We start from the raw sequence: 21,927 nt of genomic DNA, 5'->3' as shown, positions 1-21,927 counted from the left end.
AAGCGGACCACGAGTCCAAGTGTCCAACCCCCGCATGGTAGACTCTTTTCTACTCTGTTCAACACTTCATCCAGACCATCCTCTGTCTCCTGTAAATTCCTACACGTAATGCATGCCAATTTGCATCCGGCATGAATGTGCCCAGGGTTTTCCCTGTGTCTATGCAGGTTTTGCCTGGGCCCAACATATCTCTAGTTATAGTCTAGATTTAAGAGTGAGGGGAGTTAGTCATGGCGCCAATCGCTGCCATGGCTGGCCAATCCCCTCCTAGCACATGATGCATGCGACCCTCTCCCTGCATGACTAATCCCAGCATGACCAGGCGTATAGGCTTCGGCCTGAGACGCACCTAGGTCCCTCCCTAACTCGGACCCCTCCAAAATACACTTAGTTTTAGTTAGGTTAGAAAAATAATCGCTTCGGCATAGGATCGGATGGATTGCTTCTCGAGCAATCAGCGCTAGTTTCTATTTAGATTTACATTACGAACCCTGAATCTTGGCACACGATTAACTAACCCAGCACGGAACCACGATCATAATATCTTCTTCGTCACAAGAACTTCTCAATTTAACAAGATGTACCACTAGTTCTCAATAGTACACTAAGTGCAACTGAAGGAACGGCCCGAACAATGCAGATCAATTGTTCGGACGTTGGCGTGTTCTAAGTATATTTATCGAAGCGGCTCGAGTTAGGGAGGGACCTAGGTGCGTCCCAGGTTTAAGCCTATACGCCTAGTCATGCTGGGGTTAGCCATGCAGGGAGAGAATTGTAATCATCGTGAGCTCTGTGCGGGGTTTGGCCAGCCATGGCAGCGAATGGCTACATTACTAACTCCCCTACCTTAAAACTAGTTTAAAACTATGCCAAGTTGGACGCAGTTAAAATATGCATAGACATAGGGGAACCCCTGGGCACAGACATGCGGGACGCAAGGGCATGCATTAATTGCGTTTAAGAGTATACAAGATACAGAGGATGGTGTGAATGAAGAGTTGGACAGAGTAGGAAAGAGTCTACCATGCGGGGGGCTGGGGGCTTGCACCCGTAGTCCGATTTCATATTTTTATTCACCGCTGGATTTATGACCAGGGGCGCTTACACCCCTGGTAGTGAGTGGCTACACTGGCAACTTATAAGACCCATTCATTACAAGATATATAATTTACACCCTATATTACCTGTATTTCTAATCCAAGCACAGTATGTATTAAATACTGTAGCAGTATTCATAAATAACTTAGCAAACGACAACACCGGACTCTAATCATGACTCCCACCTCCCACGGAGGAAACCTGCGTTATATTCACGGTGGGGTGTCAAAATCCGAATTTTTTATCCCCCAGCAGAGAGGAAACTAGGCGGACGTTGCCGTGAGTCTGTGGTTTTCTTTTTCGAGGTACTCCCGTTATCCCGTTACCCCACTTCCCCCCCCCCCCTACTCAATCGGGCCCATTCATTCCGATCCACTTATCTCATCACGCTTCATCGTCTCTGTGAAGGTGGACTCACAGTGATCCGTCGCATCCGCCCGTCCGCCATCCGTCCATCCGGCAACAAGTCGGGCGATTCACAATCATCCTCACGTCCGCCAAATACTTTTTTTTAAATTTCTGATTTTGCCACCTGACTAGATGACTTAAAAAGTGGCAAAAGTTTATTTATAGAGGTTGACAATCACAAAAGTTTAGACTTTTCAATTTAAAAAAAAAATATTTTTCGCTATTATATTTATTAATATATTTTAATATTTACCATACAACATTTCTTACACTTATAGGTCTCGGTCAATTTTTGTATAAAAACAATTAAAAAAAAAAAAAAGGTGTTTGAACGTAAGTCAAAATAATTTAATGGTATCGGCTACACAACTAAACAAACTTCAGAAACTGTATTAAGGCTGCCGGCAATATGTACCTTGCTAACATTTTTGGTGGTTATTTCGTCCATCCGTCCGTCGAAAGTTAAAACAGCTTGGTAATATTTCGAAGGACGGATGGAATTTTTTTCGGGCCATCTGATTGGCTGCAGGTCACGTTGATTGACTGGCGGAATGGGGACGGATCCTTGCGAGTCCAGCTTAATGACCCATGATGTTAGACGAGACGTTTTAAGCCCTCATTCATTCAATCAATGATTCATTCTAACCATAACCGGCCCGGACGGGTCTCCTCAAGTGTGTCACGAATACGCTGTGCGCTCCGACGGGCGTGCTGCGTCGATGTTTTCCGCACGGATAGTACGGAGGGTCAACATCGGGTGTCGTGTTTCCGTGGGCGCTCGTTCGCGAATTACGTCGCGGGGACAGGCGGCGACCTTCGGCTGTGTTCGCTTGCACGGCTCGCCGCGTTGCCTTGCCGAGACGAACAGCCCGGTCCATGAGCCAGAGCAAAGAACCAGCAACACGGAAGAGGTGTTCGTGGTGTTTGAGGCGGCCAGGAACGGCTCTGGGTAGACTGTTAGGGAAGGGAATCCTAAGATGTACATCAAGTTCTGTCCCTGCCCGAACACGCCCGAATATTCACCTTAGGCTAACCTCAGGTTTATTTATATATATTTATATTTCTCTAAATTTTAATGTAGCTATACTAACCTAACTAACCGTCCATAGTGTTCTAAAGTGTTTTACTGTAGCTAACCTAACCGACCACTTTTAATATTTGAATTCATTTTTCCTGCGCAAAAATAAAACAAATCCCGAGGTTGGCCGAAGGTGAATATTCCGGCAGGGACAGAGTTTGATGTACACCTTGGGTTTACCGTTAGGGAAGGACTACCGTAAAAAGAAAGTACCCATGACGTATTTATTTGATAAGTCAGAGATCGACCTAGAAATATTTAATAATATTCATGTCGTCTCAAATACTGAATTTAAAACGTTTCATATAACTTTTGATGAAATAAATGGGCTATTTAACACGTGAATATAACTATTTAAGTAGACACAAATTTATCCTCCAAAAATAAGGTCGGGCTCGGGAGGGACCATCGCTTTAAACCTCTCTCACGCCCCCCCCCCCCCCCCCCCCCACACACACACACACACAATCTATGGAGTTTTTCTTAAAAATGTAGACCGACTACCCCCGAAAAAAATTCATCGATACGACTATGCTCGCTGGGGAAACCCAAAACATCTTCATTTTTAGTCGCGGCTCACTATGGACTCGATTCGTACGTAACTACTATGTTTCCCAAAGCAAGGCCTGCCTGCGTGTGGCGCGGATCCAAGAGCTGGGACTGGATTGTGTGTTGCGCATGCGTAGTCGTCAACTATTTCGCAAAGGCCATTGCTCCTGAACGTGCGCCTTTAGCGAAACTTGCTGCTTGAACCGACTATGCTGTCCGGTACGTCTTCTGTAGTAACGTACCACACACTTGTCCGAGGCATCTGATTCACGTGATACTACAGGAAAGTAGATTGCGATAATTGTTTATCTTGGCTCTCCTCGAGAGTTTTAGACAAGCTGAAGAGTAATGGAATGTATATTCATGCGATTTCGATAACTCAATATATACATTTGGGCTAAAACTGATATTCTCATGCTTGAAATTTTTACATTTATATTTTCGTGTACTTCGTTTTCCGTTTCAAAAGCAACATAACGCCAAACAAATACAAAAAATTGTGCCCTAGACGAAATGATTAAAACATAAACTATACCTTTGCTAGGAAATAATTATTTACGCAATATTTTAAGTTTGTCTGTAAACACCATTCTCCTCATAGGCGAATATCGTTCATGATGTCAGATGCAGATGGTGCAGTCTGACCTCGGAAGTTCGTCACACGGATACGCTCCACGCATGAGCGGCTTCAGGATTTATTTGTTTGGTTAGTCCCGGACTGTACCGCAGGGGCGTATGCACAGTTTTTGGGAGGCCGGGCTCCATCCGGGGAGTCTGGCCCCCATATCAGAGGGTGGTCAGGGGAATTTTTAAAATTCTGATGCAAAATGGTATGTTTTGTGGCTTTCCGAGGGTGATTTATTTCTCTCTGAAGTCCAATATGTATAAGATACTAATCATGAGAATTATTATAAACGTATGATTTTATGTCAACAAAATATACTTTGGTACCTATAAAGGTTACAAATTTAACTGTTAGAATTAAACTGGTGTTAATATAAGCTGAATAGTACAACACAACTCGTACAATGATACACAGCTGCCGGCGTGAATGTATAGTTTCATTTCATCTCAAACTGCCCTTCCCAGAAGGGTACATGATTAAAGCTTGTATTGAAAATAAGATCAACTTTTCTTGTAGTTTTCAAAATTAAACCTAGGGTTTAATAAGAATAGCGTTTTTTTTAAATAAGTTTAAATTAGTTATGGTTGAATCTTTTGTAATAGTTAATATTTGAACATTAAGCTAAAATTTTAATTTGTTCTCTTAATATTTAGTCAACATCTGCTTATATCATGCTTAATTTTTAATATTCCACTATTTGATGTAATTGCAGAAAAGTGGTTAAGTGTAAGAACCTTAATTTCGCCACCAATAAAGACGATAAATAAATAAATAAATAAATAAATATATCCAGTTTTCAATTTCGAAAATGTTTGGTAGGCCCGGGGCCTGACCGCTGGAGGCCCCTGACGTCACGGGTCACGTGAACCGATCGAATGCCACGCCCGCACGCGCGTCATCGGCTCCGAGAGACCAGACACGGGACGCGTCTGATCGAACGCCGCGGCAGGATCTCGAATCGTTCCCCGCTCGAGCACCCCAAACACCGAGCTGAACAGTGGCGAGGGCCCCCGCCATTTGTCCGAGTATACACTCCTCCCGAGACCCTATCTGTTCGAAGGACCAGTGGCGTAGCTAAAGTGACTGGCGCCCCTGGCCAGACTTGAAAATGGCGCCACCCTCATGAATTTAAAAGAGAGGGGGGAGGGTTCAGTAACCGCGAAACCGTCGCTGCGGTGACCTACCCCCCCCCCCCCCCCTGCTCCGGCGCCCCTGGCGGGGGCCATCCCTGCCACCCGTTTGCTACGCCACTGCGAAACACCGCTTGTCCGAGCGACCACTAAGAGCCCGTCTACAATAGTCCGAACCTGTGCGTGGACCGTGTCCTTATCCGAATGTGAGTGACGTCAAATTGTCTCACCGAAAACTGCCCTGTCTACAATTGCGATGTCCGATGTCCGAATGTATTGATTTCTGAAGTTGTCACCAGAGCGCAGTAATGGTGCCAAATCAAATATTTTTGTTTATTGTTTTGATGTTTTGTAGTTTGAGATTGAACTTACGAAAGTTATGTAAGTTATAAGTGACCTACAACACCTTCCATTTCCTTCAATAACAAAAAAAAAAAAAAAAAAAAAACGCCACGTTTTCAAACGGGAACCGGAAATTCAAATATCGTGAGTGTTCTGTTCTTTTTCTGTGTCCGAAGTACACAGGTTGGTACAAAAAGTTCCAATTGACGAATGTCTTCGGACCTTCGCCCACTTGACGCATGACGTCAGAGGGTCACGTGGACCAATCGGCGACGAGTGTCCTTCAGACTCAGTTTAGGACATTGCTATTGCAGACGGGCCTTAACAGTCGCCAGAGACCCCAACATTTTCCACCAGTCCCATCAACAAAAGAAAAGAGACTGAAAGAAAACAACAGGCCAAAAGTGGAAATGAAATTCTATGTGCGTTCTACAGAAAAAAAAAACGCAGAGGAATGCAACTACGCAACAAGCAGTCAACGCAAGAAAGTCACGGCCGTCCATAAGCACGCAAGACGTCACTAACCCGATAACTTGAAACCGTAAAACATTTGAATATGAATTTAAATCTCCGGGATTCTTTTGTTCATTCGTTAATCATGGAAACACATGAAGTTTTAAATTATATAATTTAAAAGTTTTTTTTTATTGAATGAAAGTTCCCGGATTTGCACATACGTTTGCGTCTTTAAAATGTTTCCCGAAAACGTACCTTCCAATATGGCCCCCGAAAGCGCAAGCCAAAACGCAAGAAATCTAGTAGTTGAAAAATACTTGAAGTTGCGTTATTGTGCCTTGCGTAGTACATAAACCGGCACTCTAGAATGTGGCTGCTGAAATTTTTGCGTCTTAGTCTTCTTGGGTAGGTTATAAAACCCGACCCAACACTAAATACAGGTTTTGGGCATGCACATCACACACACGACACGCCTAATAAATATGTTTTGCAATTTTCCGTCGAACCGAACCTCTCGCCGCCGACAACATTCGAATGCTCTTTGTTTTCTGCCGGTCAACGTCAGGTGCTTCAAGTGTTGACGTGTAGACGGTTATTAAATGGGCAGCCTTCTTTTCACAGACGAGAGAGCCAAAACCCGAAGTTCCCCGAAGTTAATGTTTTTTTCCGTATCTTTACCGTAGCTATCCTAACCAAATTAACCGCCCACAATGTTTTAAAGTATTTATAATGTAGCTAACCTAACCTAATTGACCATTAGTATAATTTTATCAACACCGCCATATTTATTTACAATGAACCAAAAAAAAACCGAAGATGCACGATCGGACGTTTGGCTCTCTCGTCTGTGAAAATAAGGCTGCCCTTATTAAATCGGCTCAGCTACGGGAGGAAACAAAAAGAAGGAAAATAATGTGTTGGCAGACAGTAGGGGGAGGGGATAACGATATATTATTGTAAAAAGATAACTTGCTGGTGTGGAACTGCAAGAAGTCAGCCATACTGCAGCGCAGTCAGCTCGGGACAGACCACGAGGACTAGGCCGGGCGAATGCGAGAAGGCGGACCAACCCTGGAGCCACGTGTTGCCGTACCTGGTGCGCGAGTTCTTGCACCTCCTCGCCTCGCGACGCCGCGACTTCTGCTCGCCGCCCGGCGCGGGCTTCCCCTGAAGTCATCCCAGCGGGCCCGCACCGCCGTCAGCATCCCAGCGAGGACGTAACTGCGACCGGGGGGCGGAGATGCCACGCCGATCACCCGTATCTTATCGCCGATCCGGCGATAAGTTCAAGTTCAGCGCGAGCCGTGGAATGGAATTCGGGGATACGTCGCCAGGCCAGGAGTGTCGGTGTGGCGGGACGATAGGTGCGACGCTCCCAGGTGCTTCCAGCGCGGTAATCGCCTCTAAGCGCAAGCCCGTGTACTGGCGCACGAGTCTTCTCTCGTCATGAGATCTGTGCGGCAATCTTAACATTTTACGGCAGAGAAATGAAGATAAAGGATGTACTGCGAATTCCTTGCGTATTTGTACCGGGTTTTATCACGCCTAAATACACGCGTTTTACCCATTTTCACCCTTCTAAAATTTACAGTTTAAAAACGAAATACGGAAACAGGATTACCCATTCCAACCTCAGCGTGTTCTCGAAATTATTTTCGAAAACAAACGCCACTCGGACAACTTGAGTAGTTTTCAAATCGCGTATGTGTGCCCGGGTATATAGGCAGGGTCATGAGGCCGGTGTCACACGATGCGGTTGCCAGTTTTCCACTCTCGTGATTTCTTCCGGATCAGTTGTTTACATGTTTGATTTTGATTTTTTTTAAATTAGTGCATTCTTGAGATACAAGCACTGTGCGCTTTTGAGAAAAGTGGCCAAAATAATACTCAGTAAAAATAAAGAACCTGCGGAAGATTTAGCCGAAGCGACAGAAATACAAGAGACGCCGGCCTAAAAGGGTTAGCGTTTTGACAAAGCGGAATGAATGTTACAATCGTAACTAGTCGCCATGTTTTGGTACATTTCAGATCCTTCAGTTGTGAAACTTCCGTTGTTTTGTTTCATCGTTCAAGTGATGGCCATAAAATAATGTCCCAGTTATAATTTTCGGTAGTATCAACTGTAAGCGTTGTAGCGTTTTGTTTCAAGGTTACACTTAAAGAGAAATTCGACAGTTTTAGATACGCGCATGCGCGAGAACGACATTTTTTGTTTTCTCGCTTGCAGCGCCACATACGCAAAATGGCTACTCCTGAGCGTAAAGCATTTTGTGTTCTACAATTTGCTGAGGGTGAATCTGTAATTCAGGATAGAGCCCTCCCCATTGGAATCTATTTGTACGAGAGTGGTTGAACGTCGAAGCTTGACAGGTAGCAGCACATGCAGAAGCACGTGTTTTCAATATGCTGTATATGCGTAGTTTGTTTGATTCTTTATACTGAAACTGTATTAAATGCCAAAACATTGTAAAATATCGTACTCCATTGTAATTAATTCATGGCTTTTTTTAAAATATATATATATATTGTCCTCCTTTATAGTGAAATGTCCTCCTTTTGCGAGATGAATGTCATCCTTTTTTATTATCAGTGTCTGGTAACCCTAACCCAATCCAAACAAAATATTATTTTCAGTGGGAGAGCAAACAAAAGACAATCGAAATGAAATAGGGCGCTTTTCCACACACACTCCAAGTACTTGAGCTAAGAAAATTGTTGTGCCATGTTGCCAGATCTTCACTGAAAGTGGATGGGAACAAGCTTTCAGCTGGCAGTCATTCGAAAGGCGTTTCTGAAGTATGAGAGGTGGAGAGTCTGCCAGATGAATGAGAGTTGGATGCGCTTTCGAAGGTCAACTCTGAATTCGGGCCTTACTGTTGGATTGGCCATAATAGTCGAGACGACAGAGCTTACTTCACTGGCCTCCACGTTCACCTGACACAACGCCATGCGATTTATTTTTCCTTTGGGGTTTTATGAAAGATAGTGTCTACGTTCCACCGCTACTTAATGATATGCCAGAGTTGAAGAAGGAGTGACAGCCATGTTGCAGACGCGGTTCGTAAAAGTGTGGTTAGTTAGGTTCACGTATGTAGGTCCCAGTACGGCATGCGTTTACGGTAGACGAGATATACCTTCTTCGAGTGGCTTCTTCATGCGGTTGTCTGGCTTCAAGACGTTTGTGGGAGTCTGTAACCCCTCGCACCCCTCCCCCCTTTCACCGGGTCAAGCCTACTTGAACGATTAGCCGATCCTCCCAGATTAAAAGTGGTAGGCCTACAAAAAAAAGAGGGTGCTGGTATCCAGAGTAGGTATTTTCGGTTAAAGCTTGCATGGCCTTGAATTTAAAAAAAACGCACAAACGTAGAACCCCGTAGATTTTTGTTACGATGTCGGTTAATGCTAGGAGGAATTTCAAGTAAGCTCATTCAAGAGCACATTACGTGCCTTCGTGTAGTTACCTCAACTATTCAAGGACCTGTTTTTTTTTTTTTTTTTTTTTTGCAGCACAACAGTCATGTCAATTTCGTTCATTTTATAAAATAACGTTTACTCTCAAAACGGAAAAAAAAACTACTTGCTCTGCAATACCTATAGCTCTTTATTTTTTTTCCGTCTTAAGATGAAAATTAAGGTTCGGCCTCACACGCCATTTAATTATTATTTTCCCATCATTACGTTTATTTAAATACTATTTATAAAATATTAACTATATACCTCCTTTGCATTTGTTGTTGTGCCACAAATATGTTCAACAGATATTCACCTAGTTTAATTAGCATGGGTGTAAAAACTCGCGAAAATCTTCGTGATTACCTATTATAATTTGTGAGCAATTTTACATCCATTATATTACACTAAGTGAATACCTGTTAACTATATACGCAGCAAAACCAAAACAAACAAAAATTGCAAGGGAGATATCGAAATAAAAATTTTTGAATTGCCGTTAAACAAAAGAGAAGACAAGAAATATCAATATGACTTGGGTTTTCGTCACACATACGTTTAAGCCCTTTCAATGAACACTTGTCATATATAACAAAGCTTTTTTTTTTTTTTTTTTTTAATTATTTGGAATGCATTTCTTACTTACGATTGTTCGACGTGTACTTTCGAATTCAGGACGTTATAATTTTCAAGGGAAGAAACATACCCCGCCCCCAGCGGTGAGATCGACTGCCACGAGCAGCCTGACGCGCTCCGCGCCCGGAACGCCTCATTCGCCAATCAGCCGGCAGCTGCGACGTTCCAGGCCGGACGCACACAGTATCGCCCAGGACGCGACACGCCGCGACAGCTTACACCCTGTATTTAGTCACGTTATTTCTTCACGTATTCTTGAAATGAAACTGTTATGATACTCCTTCGAATAAGGATTACGAGAATAGGTCTTTCCTGTAATAAAACATACTAAACAATCTGCATCCAGCTTACAATATTGAGGAAAATTCAATTAAATTACTTTACAAGTGAATATTTACTAAAATTAAATTTAAAATGAAAAACAGTCAGTAACTAGTTGGCTATGAACACACTACGGCATGCATTTGTGAATATATTTTTTTTTTTTCGTATTCGCGCATGCGCAGAGCACTGCAGCCATCAGTCTGCTCGCGACGAGGCTGGAGCAGTGATTCGTCATGTTGTCGCCTCGTGTCTGACCGCGACAGTTCTGTGGCGCCGTGCCGCGTCTGATTCTGCGTGCATTGCTTGTGTGTATGCATATATGTATATTATGTATCAAGAGCATTATCTGATAATTTCCATTCATTTATCTCTAAGGAAAGGTAATTGAAAGACCCCCATCTTGGTTTCAACAGTTTTTGTTAACTTTTTTTTTTTAATATAATGTAATTTTAAGAAGTTTTGCTCTTTTCAGTATTGCAAATACGTACTTTCATGAAATGCCTTGTTATTAATAGTGTCTGACGATGGTATATAAAATAATACTTTTAATTTTAACAACCAAGTAGTACATAAGTATATATTATATATATATATATATATATATATATATATAGTCTGTTTCACGCCTAGACTGTAGTGCAGGGTAAATGGCGAAAACTGTTAGAATAGTGATACTATATATTCTGCCTCACGCTTAGATTGTAGTACAGGGTAAATGGCGAAAACTATTACAAGATTGATACTACCGGGTTGTTAAAATTAAAAGTATTATTTTTGTATACCATCTTAATATATAATTTTTAATCATACTGTTTCTTGATTTTTATACGACCATAAAGTAGTTTCTTCTGACTGTATTATTACAGCTGAGGTCATTCTGTCAGAAAAAAATTATTTAATCCTAAACACCAATTATATTTTGTAACAGTCAATCACTATTAATAACAAGGCATTATTTCATGAAAGTACGTATTTGCAATACTGAAAAGAGCCAAACTTCTTAAAATTACATTATATAACCAAAATGTTAATAAAAAAAGGTTGAAACCAAGATGGTGTCTTTCAATTACCTCTCCTTAGATATAAATCAATGCAAATTATCAGATAATTCTCTTGATGAAATACACCAGGGGAAAAAGTACTTGCACAATTCTCATTCCAAATTTAATCTTACAAAATACAATTTTTTCCGATAAATCAAACCAATTTTCATTACATTGCAAAGTTGTGTCTGAAACCTTTGCGCTCTATGGCGTGAATCTGGCAACACAGCTCACCGAAACAAGGACAGCGCTAATCGTGCACTGGAATAAGAAAGTTATAATAATATGTCGATCAGTTTCTGCGTGAATGAAGGGAAAAAAAGACAAACACATTTTAACATTTATAATATATTTTACGAAAGAGGGATAGGGATATTTAACACAAATGTCAGTTAATTTCACTGTATCGTTAGGTAAATTTACAATAAAAAATAACATATAAATTTGTGGCCTACTACTTCAAAAAAAAAAAAAATATTTTTTTTTAAGCCTATAGCTGTTAATGAACAGATTGTTTATGGGCCGGATAGTGACATATAGACTATATATAATTATGAAATTTCATCCCTAAGGGAGTGAGTAAGGAGTAAATTGTTTTATAATAGATAATCATAGGCTGTGGATCGTAGACACACAAACAGCGAGTTTGAGTCATTTCTCTATGTCCGCCACACGGTCATACAGTAAGGTCTGGCAACTTCCCATCCTTCTCCTTGAAGGAAACCCATCCGCTTAGCGAAGAAGAAAGTGAAAAGCCAATTCAAACGCGCACTGCAGTCTAAGTATGAGATGAGCTATAGATACATGTAAAGTCGACTACTATCACGTCGTGTCTGTGTGCGTCCGGCCTTGCGAGTTGCCCGTGCTGTACTCGGAGATGGGTAGGGGGGGAGGGGGGAGGTCTAAACGAGCCGGAGGGCTGGTTGACCTTGAGAAAGTCCGTTGCCGCCTTCGCACCGGCCCGCAGGGGGAGAAAGCGCTTGGGTCCCCGTTTGGGCGTCGACGATCACGCACAATCTTCGCCATGTATGCCGGCGTCGAATTCACCCTCCATGACCGCGTCCGCCCGCCGTCGCGGATCTGAAGGATTAGCCGAGTGGAGGGGAGAGGGGGAAGGTTGCACGTGGGAGTAAACGACACAAGTGATCCCACTAGGCGGTCTAGACCTATATGCAAGCAAAAAATATATATATAAAAAAAATTGGCTGTCCGTAAAGTCGGTATACGGACGATAGTTTAACGTGACAACGTCATAACAAAACATTGATGAAATGATTGCATACTTTTATGAATAAAATTGAATCATTTTTATTGAATTATCACTATTTTGTATGGATACAAAGAAGGAGTGAAATGAAATCTACAATTTAATTGATAAATTTACTTTTATTTGCACTTAATTCAAATATGTTTATTACTTTAACGAAGAGATTATTTTAACTATAACTTTTATGCATGTTTACTATTTAACTTATTCCAATCTGTGTTATTCTGTTAAGGATAGGTCGATGATAGGAAAAGTAGGAAACGAATGGGAGTGTTTCAAGTTTTATGTGCCTCGAAAAAGTCAAATCGGTGGTTGTTCCAATAGAGTGGAAGAGAGATAGATGCGGCGCAAGCGTACAATGAGCGTAACGGGACACAGCGTAACGGGACAATGTGCGTTATGGGACACTTTTTCGTGCGTGCAGCCGGCGTTCATCGATTTATTAGACGTCACGTCAATAAAAAAAATACTTCCAGAGCTAGTGTGTTCTGCAACGGAGTTAAACTTTATAATAATAGCCTTTCCAACCTCACCCCCCCCCCCCCCCCCCCAAAAAAAAAACCCACTTCTCTTAGATAAACGCTTTCATACAGTTGTCCAATACTTGGAAGATTGTAAATAAATATGTTTAAATGCTATTATTAGGTTCTAATTCCCAATGCTCGTGTCATTACAGAAAAATTATTTCGCATCAAATATTTATTGTGTTTAGGTCAAATTAGTTTTGTATTGCAATGCTATGTAACCTGGTGGATATTTGTCTCAACTTGTTATAAGTCGAGTCTACGTTTCTCATATCTTTTTTTGTATTGTAAATTGTTAATATACTACTCCCGTCTCTTTGTCACATCCAAGAAATTTCCTTTACACTTATATTTGTCGTTATTGTTGCGTTTATTACTCCCGTTTCACACTGACATTCAACACCCAGGTAGGCTTGGGTACCCCTGTATTCCCTGTATTGCTGTAGGAACGTTATTTATGTGTAAGCATCTTAGCTCTCGGTATACGGAATTTGGTAGGAGTGATTTCGCGAAAATGGAATGGAAGTCAATGAACAGAAATGTGTCACAAAAATGGCAGACCCACGTGTAGCAACATAAACCCGTATATAGTCACTTTCGTAAACATTAAGGTACATACCAAAGGTATTGGAGTGTCAAATAAAACTTTATGATCGTGAAACTACCCTGGAATATATTTGGTATACTAAAATAGTCACAGTAAAAAGTAATCTCAACTTTTATACTATCTAAGAAAATTAACATTACAATGATTACAATACATAGTCTCCTTCCAGATTTCCTTTCGGATTAATAGCTAGCACAGCGCGTGCATATTTACCGCAAGGAACGTGTTTCGAATGGAATCTCGTCACTAGAGGTATTTTAATAATATTATAATGTTTAATCAGCTCAATAATGTTCAACTTTGTTTGTATTTACAAACTGATTTCAGTCGTTTAAGCAAAAACAAATACGCAGACATATAGGCCCACTGAGTGTTAAAATATGTGTTTTAAAATATTTCAGGTTAATATTTTAGTAATGCCATAAAAGTATCACTTCTACCGTGCGTGGAAACTTTATAGTATTAATAGATGAGTGAATTTTAACCAGATGGGCAGTATTTTATTAATATGCTATATCGTTTGCTCGTCTAATATGAGCTAAATTATTTAAAATGTGTCATTCATTCAGTCAGTGGAAATTTCTTCGCAATTATGTAAATAAATAATGTGCTTAGATCAAAATTACATCTACTACAACGACAAAATATTAATTTATTTTGAATGAAAAAGAAATAGGTATTATTACATTGTCATAATTTTGATGGCTGTAACGATATTTTAGTCACTCTTAGTGAATGACTGAAAACAGACCTTCATGATCAATAACTGATAACGTTAACCATTTAAATAGACCAGTTATTTAATCGGAACTACACCTGCCATAACTGATATTGGAAAATATTCAATTCGCTGATCCCTAGCTGCTGCTATCTGCGTTGAATGGTGGCAGGCAACCTTTACGAGTAGGCAGCGAATTCTAGCGGCGGGAACAGAAAGCACGTGTGTGATTCGAATCCAGAAATTTTGGTATTTGAAAAGCGAATATTTTATTTATCAGTTTATTTATCAGACTCGGAATTATTTTTAAGAATTCTACGTTAAATTTTGTGTCCGAATTTCGTATTATAGATTAGGTTTATTTGCAGCATGAAGAACATGAGAACACATAAATTTGCTCGTTACCGAGGTTACATTTTTACACATCATTGGTGAGTACGAAAACTCACTCATACACATATTTTTGTTAATCTATGGTTACACGTTTGCAATGAAAATGCACACGTATGGTCGCATTGACGACACAAAAACCTACTTTGTGATATTTATTTAAGTACAAAACTTATTGATTGATTACTTCGCCCTTTATTCGCGTTTTGTATCCCCGAGGGTTGGTCACGTGATAAAAAAAAAATCATGTTTATTCATTACAAATTTTTTTTTCCAAGGGCGGTCAGTTTAATACCACTAATTTGAAGACAAGATTTGCGGTAGAAATTTTCCTATTTAAATACGACCTTATGAGTAAAACCGGTTATCACACCAGCGTAACGAATGGCAATCAACTCTGAAGGTCGAATGTTATGCAATTTTTTTTACCCGACATTTCGCACAGTCACTAAATGCGACTTACCTACTTTATTTTTTTTGCTCAGTAATCATTAAAGACGTCATCTCAGGCAACCGTGAACGCGGGCTTCAAATAGAACTAACCATACGCGAGATTACGATTATATTTAAGAATGACCCCCTCCCCCCTCCCTTCTCCTAGAGTTCAAACAAGTATTCTAGAACCAGTTTGCGTAACGGCGGTGTTCGCTAGAAGGTATGTAGCGTGATAAGAATTACCGGTAGCTGTATAGGGGTCAACGCAGATTACTTTTAAAACCCGGAGTCATGAGTTTGACTCCTACCTCGTGCATGGACGTTTTTAGCATGTTTGCACGCTTTTCCGAATAAGCCCCCTGACATAAATAAATAAATAAATAAATAATAAAATTAATATTGTTGGCCAAAACAAACTCGACGTGCAGTAACAATTAACGTTGTATACTTAGCAAAATATACATTTAATTTGAAACAAAATAAGTGTTCGTTCAACAAAACCTTTTCTACTACAACATTTTGTCTGAATCAACTCGATACATTTTTTCCTCAAATGCGAACAAATATTTGGTTGAGGCAAACAAACACTTATCTCTGTGCGGTAGATTAATTAACGTTCCGTATTTCCAGCTTCCAGGACCCATCTCTAGATTAAATATATATGTGGAGATTAGAAATTCTTGGCGGTCTAGTTTGAGTGGCTTCCCCCCCCCCCCCCCCCCCACACACACACACACACACACAAACCCAACACGCACTGGGACTAAAAAAAACCCTGGACGCAGCTACAACCCAGAAGCCAAGCGATTAAAGATAATTAATCTACTTTATAAAGTTGATAATGAACTTTTCAAATGTCTAAATATATTAAACTAACCTTTTAATGAAGCTGTTATTTTTCAAAATTTTATAATTCCCTTTATACTGGCAGGAAATCCGTTCTTTGAATGATCTTGCAATGGAGAAGATTGGTTCAAGATGTTATTATGGACATACGCCCAGGGCCGCAACTAGAGTCTCTGGCACCCGGGGCATGAATGGATTCATTCCTTCCCCCCCCCCCCTCTTTTTTGCACATACCACACCAATAAAGCGGGGGGTCCGGGGGCCCTCCCACGGAAAAATGGTGCTATGTGGAGACGTTATATTGTAAATCAGATTAGACAATCCTGGCATACAAGTTAAAAAACTTTTTACCAGTTACCAGTTGTAGTAGGAAGGAATTACAATGCAAGCGATTTCGGCGCCCCCACAGCTTTGCGCCCGGGGCGTATGCCCCGCTTGCTCCCCCCTAGTTGCGGCCCTGCATACGCCACTGCTGGTTACACTGTATGTCATAGGAAGCCTGCTGGGTTCGTCTGTGCGTCTTTGTGTTGTCCACATTATCTGTTTAGTATCATCGTTGGGTTTTTCTGTTTGTCGCTGTGTCGTTTTTGTCTTTATTTACTGTCCTCGTTGCTACTATCTTGTATTTTTTAGCCCATTGTGTCCATCTGTGCTGTAATTATTTTTTGTCCAATTCCTTCAACGGAATTTTCTGTGCTGTTTATATATTTAATTTTTTGACATCGGCTGATTTTAGCTTGTTGTCTGCGTGTTCGCATGTTCATAATTTTTATATTTATTCATCTTTCTTGTCCTTTATTGAGGTTTCTTATGACATACAGCATAACCAGCAATGGCCTATGTCCAAAATGGAAGGTAATCCACACCACCCAAAATCTACCACACTGAGTGCGTCCCTGTGAGAAGTTAGGGTGTGGGTGTGTGTAATTATCATTGTGTTAACAAATGAAAGTCAAAATGAGACAGACCACGCCCCCCCCCCCCCCCCATTTTTATGGCTAGAAAAAAAATAATTTGCTACAATGAAGTTAAATGCTAAATGCTCGAGTTTTGTCAGCTATTCTATACAACTAGAGGCCTGTATTTTTCGCGAATTTGACAGGGCCATTCAAGGAGGGTTTGCTTCCGCGCTGGATGGCTGTGATTGGTGTGCCAACAGTGGACATGTGCCTGACAGCAGCCCCGCCAACCACGAAACACAGACCATGCTACAAAAAGAAACCACTCCCTAACTTCCTACCTACCTGTGCTCACCCATGCTCTGACGCACGGCGCGAGAAAGTAGGAGGAGATCCCGGCCAAATGTACTAGCTTTGCCAACAACATCCGTCCCTAACAGCCAGTCCGTTCCCACGGGCGGACGGAGTAAAAGTATGTGAAACGAGAGCGAGAGAAATCTTCGCGGCGGAGAACAATGGCTGAGCCAAACTCTCCGTGCGTGTTACGTAACAGCACGGCGACGCGCGGTTCGCGCTGGGAGATCGGAATTAGGGGGAGGGATGGAAACCGGAATACGACATCTTTGTTTCAACAGTTTTTAGGCCGTACAATATACTTACATTTGATTTTCAAAAGTTGGCTAGGTTAAATCATAGTATATAAATTAACGGAATACCTGCAATTTATGATGATTAGCTGCTAGTATTAGTTTATACATTGTGAAGTCACTAGCGTTTAGTACTTAATTCACTTTTGGGAATGACTACAACTGCAAGAATAATACTGTGAACAGACAATATTTCATGGTCTTTAAAGTCTTATGTTTGATTTCTAACTTAACGAAAGAAACTTCATTTTTAAAAGAAAAAGAAAAAAGTGATGCCATGTTAAAATGTTAGACAATGTTAACATATTTCCCGCTGTATTACAAGGGCTTTAAGCTCAACAAAGCGTGAATTATATCAAAAACCTCAGCCAAATGCGTGTAACTAGTCTTTGCACCACTCGTGTGTTGGCTAGAATGGCAATTTTGCACACGTGTTTCCCGACACATTCAAACCGAAAGGTTGTAATGTTCGTTTACTGTCTAACAGTTCGATTTTGGTTTCATTTAATAACAATAATTACCCCCACAGTTACAATTAAAATTATTTTACTAACACTCAAAAACTTAAAAGGAAAACATATTGTTTCTGGAAATATAACCCCTTGGTTATAAAGTAAAATATGTATGTTCCAAATGAAAAATTTGCAGTGAACATTGGTAGTTTCATCAAACCATCCTCTGTTTTGGCTGGCATTTTCCTCACATTTCTGGATTTACCACTCCCATTTACAGATTCCCCCATTGTTATCTATGGAGACTCTTTCTTGCCGTTATTTATAAATGTTCCTCCTTACATTTCCATATTTTCCAAGGCATTTCGTGATTTACCTTCTTATTTCTCGATGACTTCACATTTCGACATTTACCCCTATCATTCATAGATTCTCACGTTTCCTTTTGTAATTCAGTTATTTTCCCCCCTCCCCTTTTTCCCCCCGGGAATGTATATATATATTAATTCCCTACACCTGTCAATTATAAATTTTCCTGACATTTCGCCGCCTGAGTATTGGATTGTTCTATGTCCACTTTTTAGGTTTTTTATGCTATGGACACTAAATTAATATTAGTATTCATTTGTACTATATCCACACACGTCTACGCACATAAAAATGTTTGTTCTTAATTTAAGACAAATATTATTTTGTTCTATGGGCAAGATATTCATACTTGTTTGAACTTTCAAATGCTTATATCTCAGTTCCGACTTCAATGGACATAGAACACGCCAATTCTCAGGCGACGATTTGTCCAAGCAATTTCATGTTCATACGGGCAGTTTTCAAATTATCCTTTTAATTATTGTCGCAGGTCTTTCCAGGCACGTAGCGACCCTGGAACGACGGCGCTGGGGGCGTCGCCGGAAGGGCTTCCTCGCCGGCCAAGACGCGGACACGCTGCGACGACGGCGAGAGAGCGGGGATCCCCTCTCCCCCTCTCCAACGGCCCAGCCGCCCACAACCCCCCGGCGCGGAAAGCGAGCCCCGGTAGCCACGGGCGGACGTTGCAGATGCGCCGCTCCCCGCGTGGCTGACGCGTTTCCCTAGCGGCCGGTCACCCCACACCGCGAGCGCCTTCCGGTCAGAGAGGCGGTTACGTGGCAACCGGGTGAAGACCCCTCAGCCCCCCCCCCCCCCCCCCCCCCCCCCCTTTTCATTTTCTTTAAGCGTGTAACATCTGAGCTCTGGGTACACGGCATTTTGGTTGGAGTAATTTCGTGAATGCGACGGAAGTGAAGGAACGGAAATGAGTAACAACTTTCGGCTCTGCCATCTGCGGCGGATGGCGCCAAACAAAAGTTCACAAAGACAAAGGGAGACTTTATAAAGTATTAACTGTGTGAAAAATTTTCAACAAAAGATATTCAGTATTTTAATGAAATTCTTAGTCGAAAATCAGGTCCAAAGTATTTTTTTTTTTCATTGGAGACGTTCCATTATATATATATATATATTTTTAAATTTCGGTGCTATTCGAATGATTCGATAGTCGACGTAGCTGCCGCCCGGCAGCGTATTCTAGCGGCGGGTGCGTAAATTACGTGTGATTCACATTCAGACGTGTAGTTGAAAACACAATTTGCGTATATTTTTTCACGATCGGCATTATTTTAAAGAATTCTACGTTATATTTCGTGTCCATGTAAGTATTTGTAACACGAGAACACATGAATTTGCTTGTTACCTAGGTTAGATGTTGCACATGAATGGCGAGTACTGAAAGGGTCGTTACCACAACGCCGAAATACCGTAACGCCGAATGTCAAAATTGACCACAACGCCGACAGCTAGAAAACTGCTGTGTACCACAACGCCGAAATAACAACTAAATGAATTTGTGTGTGTTTCTTAAATGTACCTTAACGCCGAAATACCACAATCAAACCTAACCTAACCTAGCGTAATATAACCTAACTTAAACCTAGCCTAGCCTAGTCTAACCTAACCTATGTGGCAGTCCTGCAATGACATTTTTCGGCGTTAGTGTATTTCGGCGTTGTGGTAATTCAGCGTTATGGTACACAGCAGTTTTCTAGCTGTCAGCGTTGTGGTCAATTTGGCATTTCGGCGTTGTGGTGCGTCCCCGCACTGAAACACTCGCGCGACAAACGAGGCGGGACTCACCCAGTTCGGCCGCCGTGGCCGAGGACCCCTGCTCGCTGCCCGACCCCACGCTGGAGCTGCCCGGCCGGCCGTTGAGCCGCATCCTGCAGCGCGGAGGAGCTACCGGCGAGGAGACGTCACCGCGGGCGGCGGGCGGCTGGACATCCTCCTGCGGGGCAAGCGAGGAGGGGCGTGGCGAGGCTGCGGGCGCGCGGCAGCGGACACACGCGGACACACGCGGACACACGCGGACACACGCGGACACACGCGGACACACGCGCGCGCCGCCGCCGGCGACGCAACATGCAAGAGCTCACCTAGGCCGGAGGCAGAAGTGGCGTGCCGCAACCCGTTACGAATGTTGATTTACAAAATATAAACTTTGGGGGGGAGGGAGGGGGGGAGGGAGAGGGAGAGGGAGAGGGAGAGGGAGAGGGAGAGGGAGAGGGAGAGGGAGAGGGAGAGGGAGAGGGAGAGGGAGAGGGAGAGGGAGATAGAGAGGAAAACAGCGGATAGGATTTTCTTATTTTGTTTCTCTGCACCTTCAAAAATAGGCAAACCCAGTCGAAGAATAGGTTTCCATTAGTGTTAGCGGAATAAATAAATATATATATATATATATATATATATATATATATATATACACACACACACACCTATATTTCAATGTTAAAAAATGTCAGAAAGAGTTTCATTTTTTAAATTTTACTTTACGGGTGGGTTCTTACCTCTAGAGAGTTTGATAAACAATATGGATTTTCAAAAGTACGATCAAAGACATTGGGGAAAAAAACTGCTAACACTATGAGAACTTATTCTTCGACTGATTTTGCCTATTTTTGAAGGTGCGCAGAAACCAACTAAGCAAATCCGTTTTTTTTTCCTTTTAATTTATATGATTTTTTTTCCCTCAGTAAGCGAAACATTAACATTCACAATAGTACGTAACTTCTGCCTGCTGCATTTTCAGAACTCCTACACTTTAAAACTCTTAACAATGGTGTAAGAGTGACATTTCAATTGTCTATCGAAATTTTCAACATTTTTAACAGAGTAGCAAACTACACATCTTTAGGAGCCTGCTATATTTCGGAAAACGATTACGTACTACACTAACTGCACGTTGAAACCCTGTAGCATAATTTTGTTTTTCGTGATTGGTTGAGCTCCTTTCATAAACTCGTCAACTGTAGGCACACGAATCACAGCAACTCAGTGCGGAAGTAAACGAATCCTGATGTTTAGGCTAAATAAGGTAATGGCTTCTCTTGCAGACAGCAGCCAATCACACGGAAGAAATCGCTGGCATACCTTATTGCAGTCTTATGAGTATTCCGATTTTTTTTCGAGTAAATACTAATCGCATGCATACATAGACTAAACATCTAAATGATAGTTTTACCGATAAATAAAGAAAAGTTAGCATGGAAAAATTAAAATAAGTTATAATTTTCTCTAGTTTGAGATAATTCTTCCACAGTGGTAAGGACTTTGGAATGTGCACTATGTGCGATATCGTAGTTGTGCTCCGATAACCTCGCATCAAATGACTGATAACTAGTAGCACAGTTTTCCTGGCACGAATTCCTTAACTCGATTTAACGATCGTTATTCGACTCTGTAAACGACTTCAAAGCAGCCGCGTATGACGTCATGTATGAACGATCGACTTACGTAACTGCGGAGTTCGGTCTGGCGAAACCTCAAGTATTCGGCCTGAGCCCCGGGACATAAGTTCCGAAGACAACGTAGCTGAAAAACTGGAAACTCAGCGTTGTTTTCCTGTACCCGCATACAATCACCGACCACACTGCCGTCTATGAACATACAACTGAAGTAACGTGAACGAAAG

General features: G+C 41.6%; 1 protein-coding gene across 4 annotated transcripts in view; it reads right to left on the bottom strand.

The window, feature by feature from the left end:
- The window catches only part of LOC134528262 (echinoderm microtubule-associated protein-like 2), a 253,916-nt gene that overhangs the window by 198,489 nt on the left and 33,500 nt on the right, over positions 1–21,927 (bottom strand). For 3 of the 4 annotated variants that reach the window (XM_063361727.1, XM_063361724.1, XM_063361729.1), the window contains exon 2: positions 20,097–20,244. The exons of the other annotated variant lie outside the window; for it this stretch is intronic. In XM_063361727.1, coding sequence (XP_063217797.1) covers positions 20,097–20,178 — 82 coding nt within the window. In that variant the 5' untranslated portion in view covers positions 20,179–20,244. The remainder of the gene's footprint in view (positions 1–20,096; positions 20,245–21,927) is intronic. 4 annotated transcript variants of the gene reach the window in all.

This window comes from Bacillus rossius, chromosome 1 (genome assembly GCF_032445375.1).
Source record: "Bacillus rossius redtenbacheri isolate Brsri chromosome 1, Brsri_v3, whole genome shotgun sequence".
Lineage (NCBI taxonomy): Eukaryota > Metazoa > Arthropoda > Insecta > Phasmatodea > Bacillidae > Bacillus > Bacillus rossius.
The sequence above is the reverse complement of the archived record's forward strand: the minus strand, read 5'-3'. Positions and strand labels throughout refer to the sequence as shown.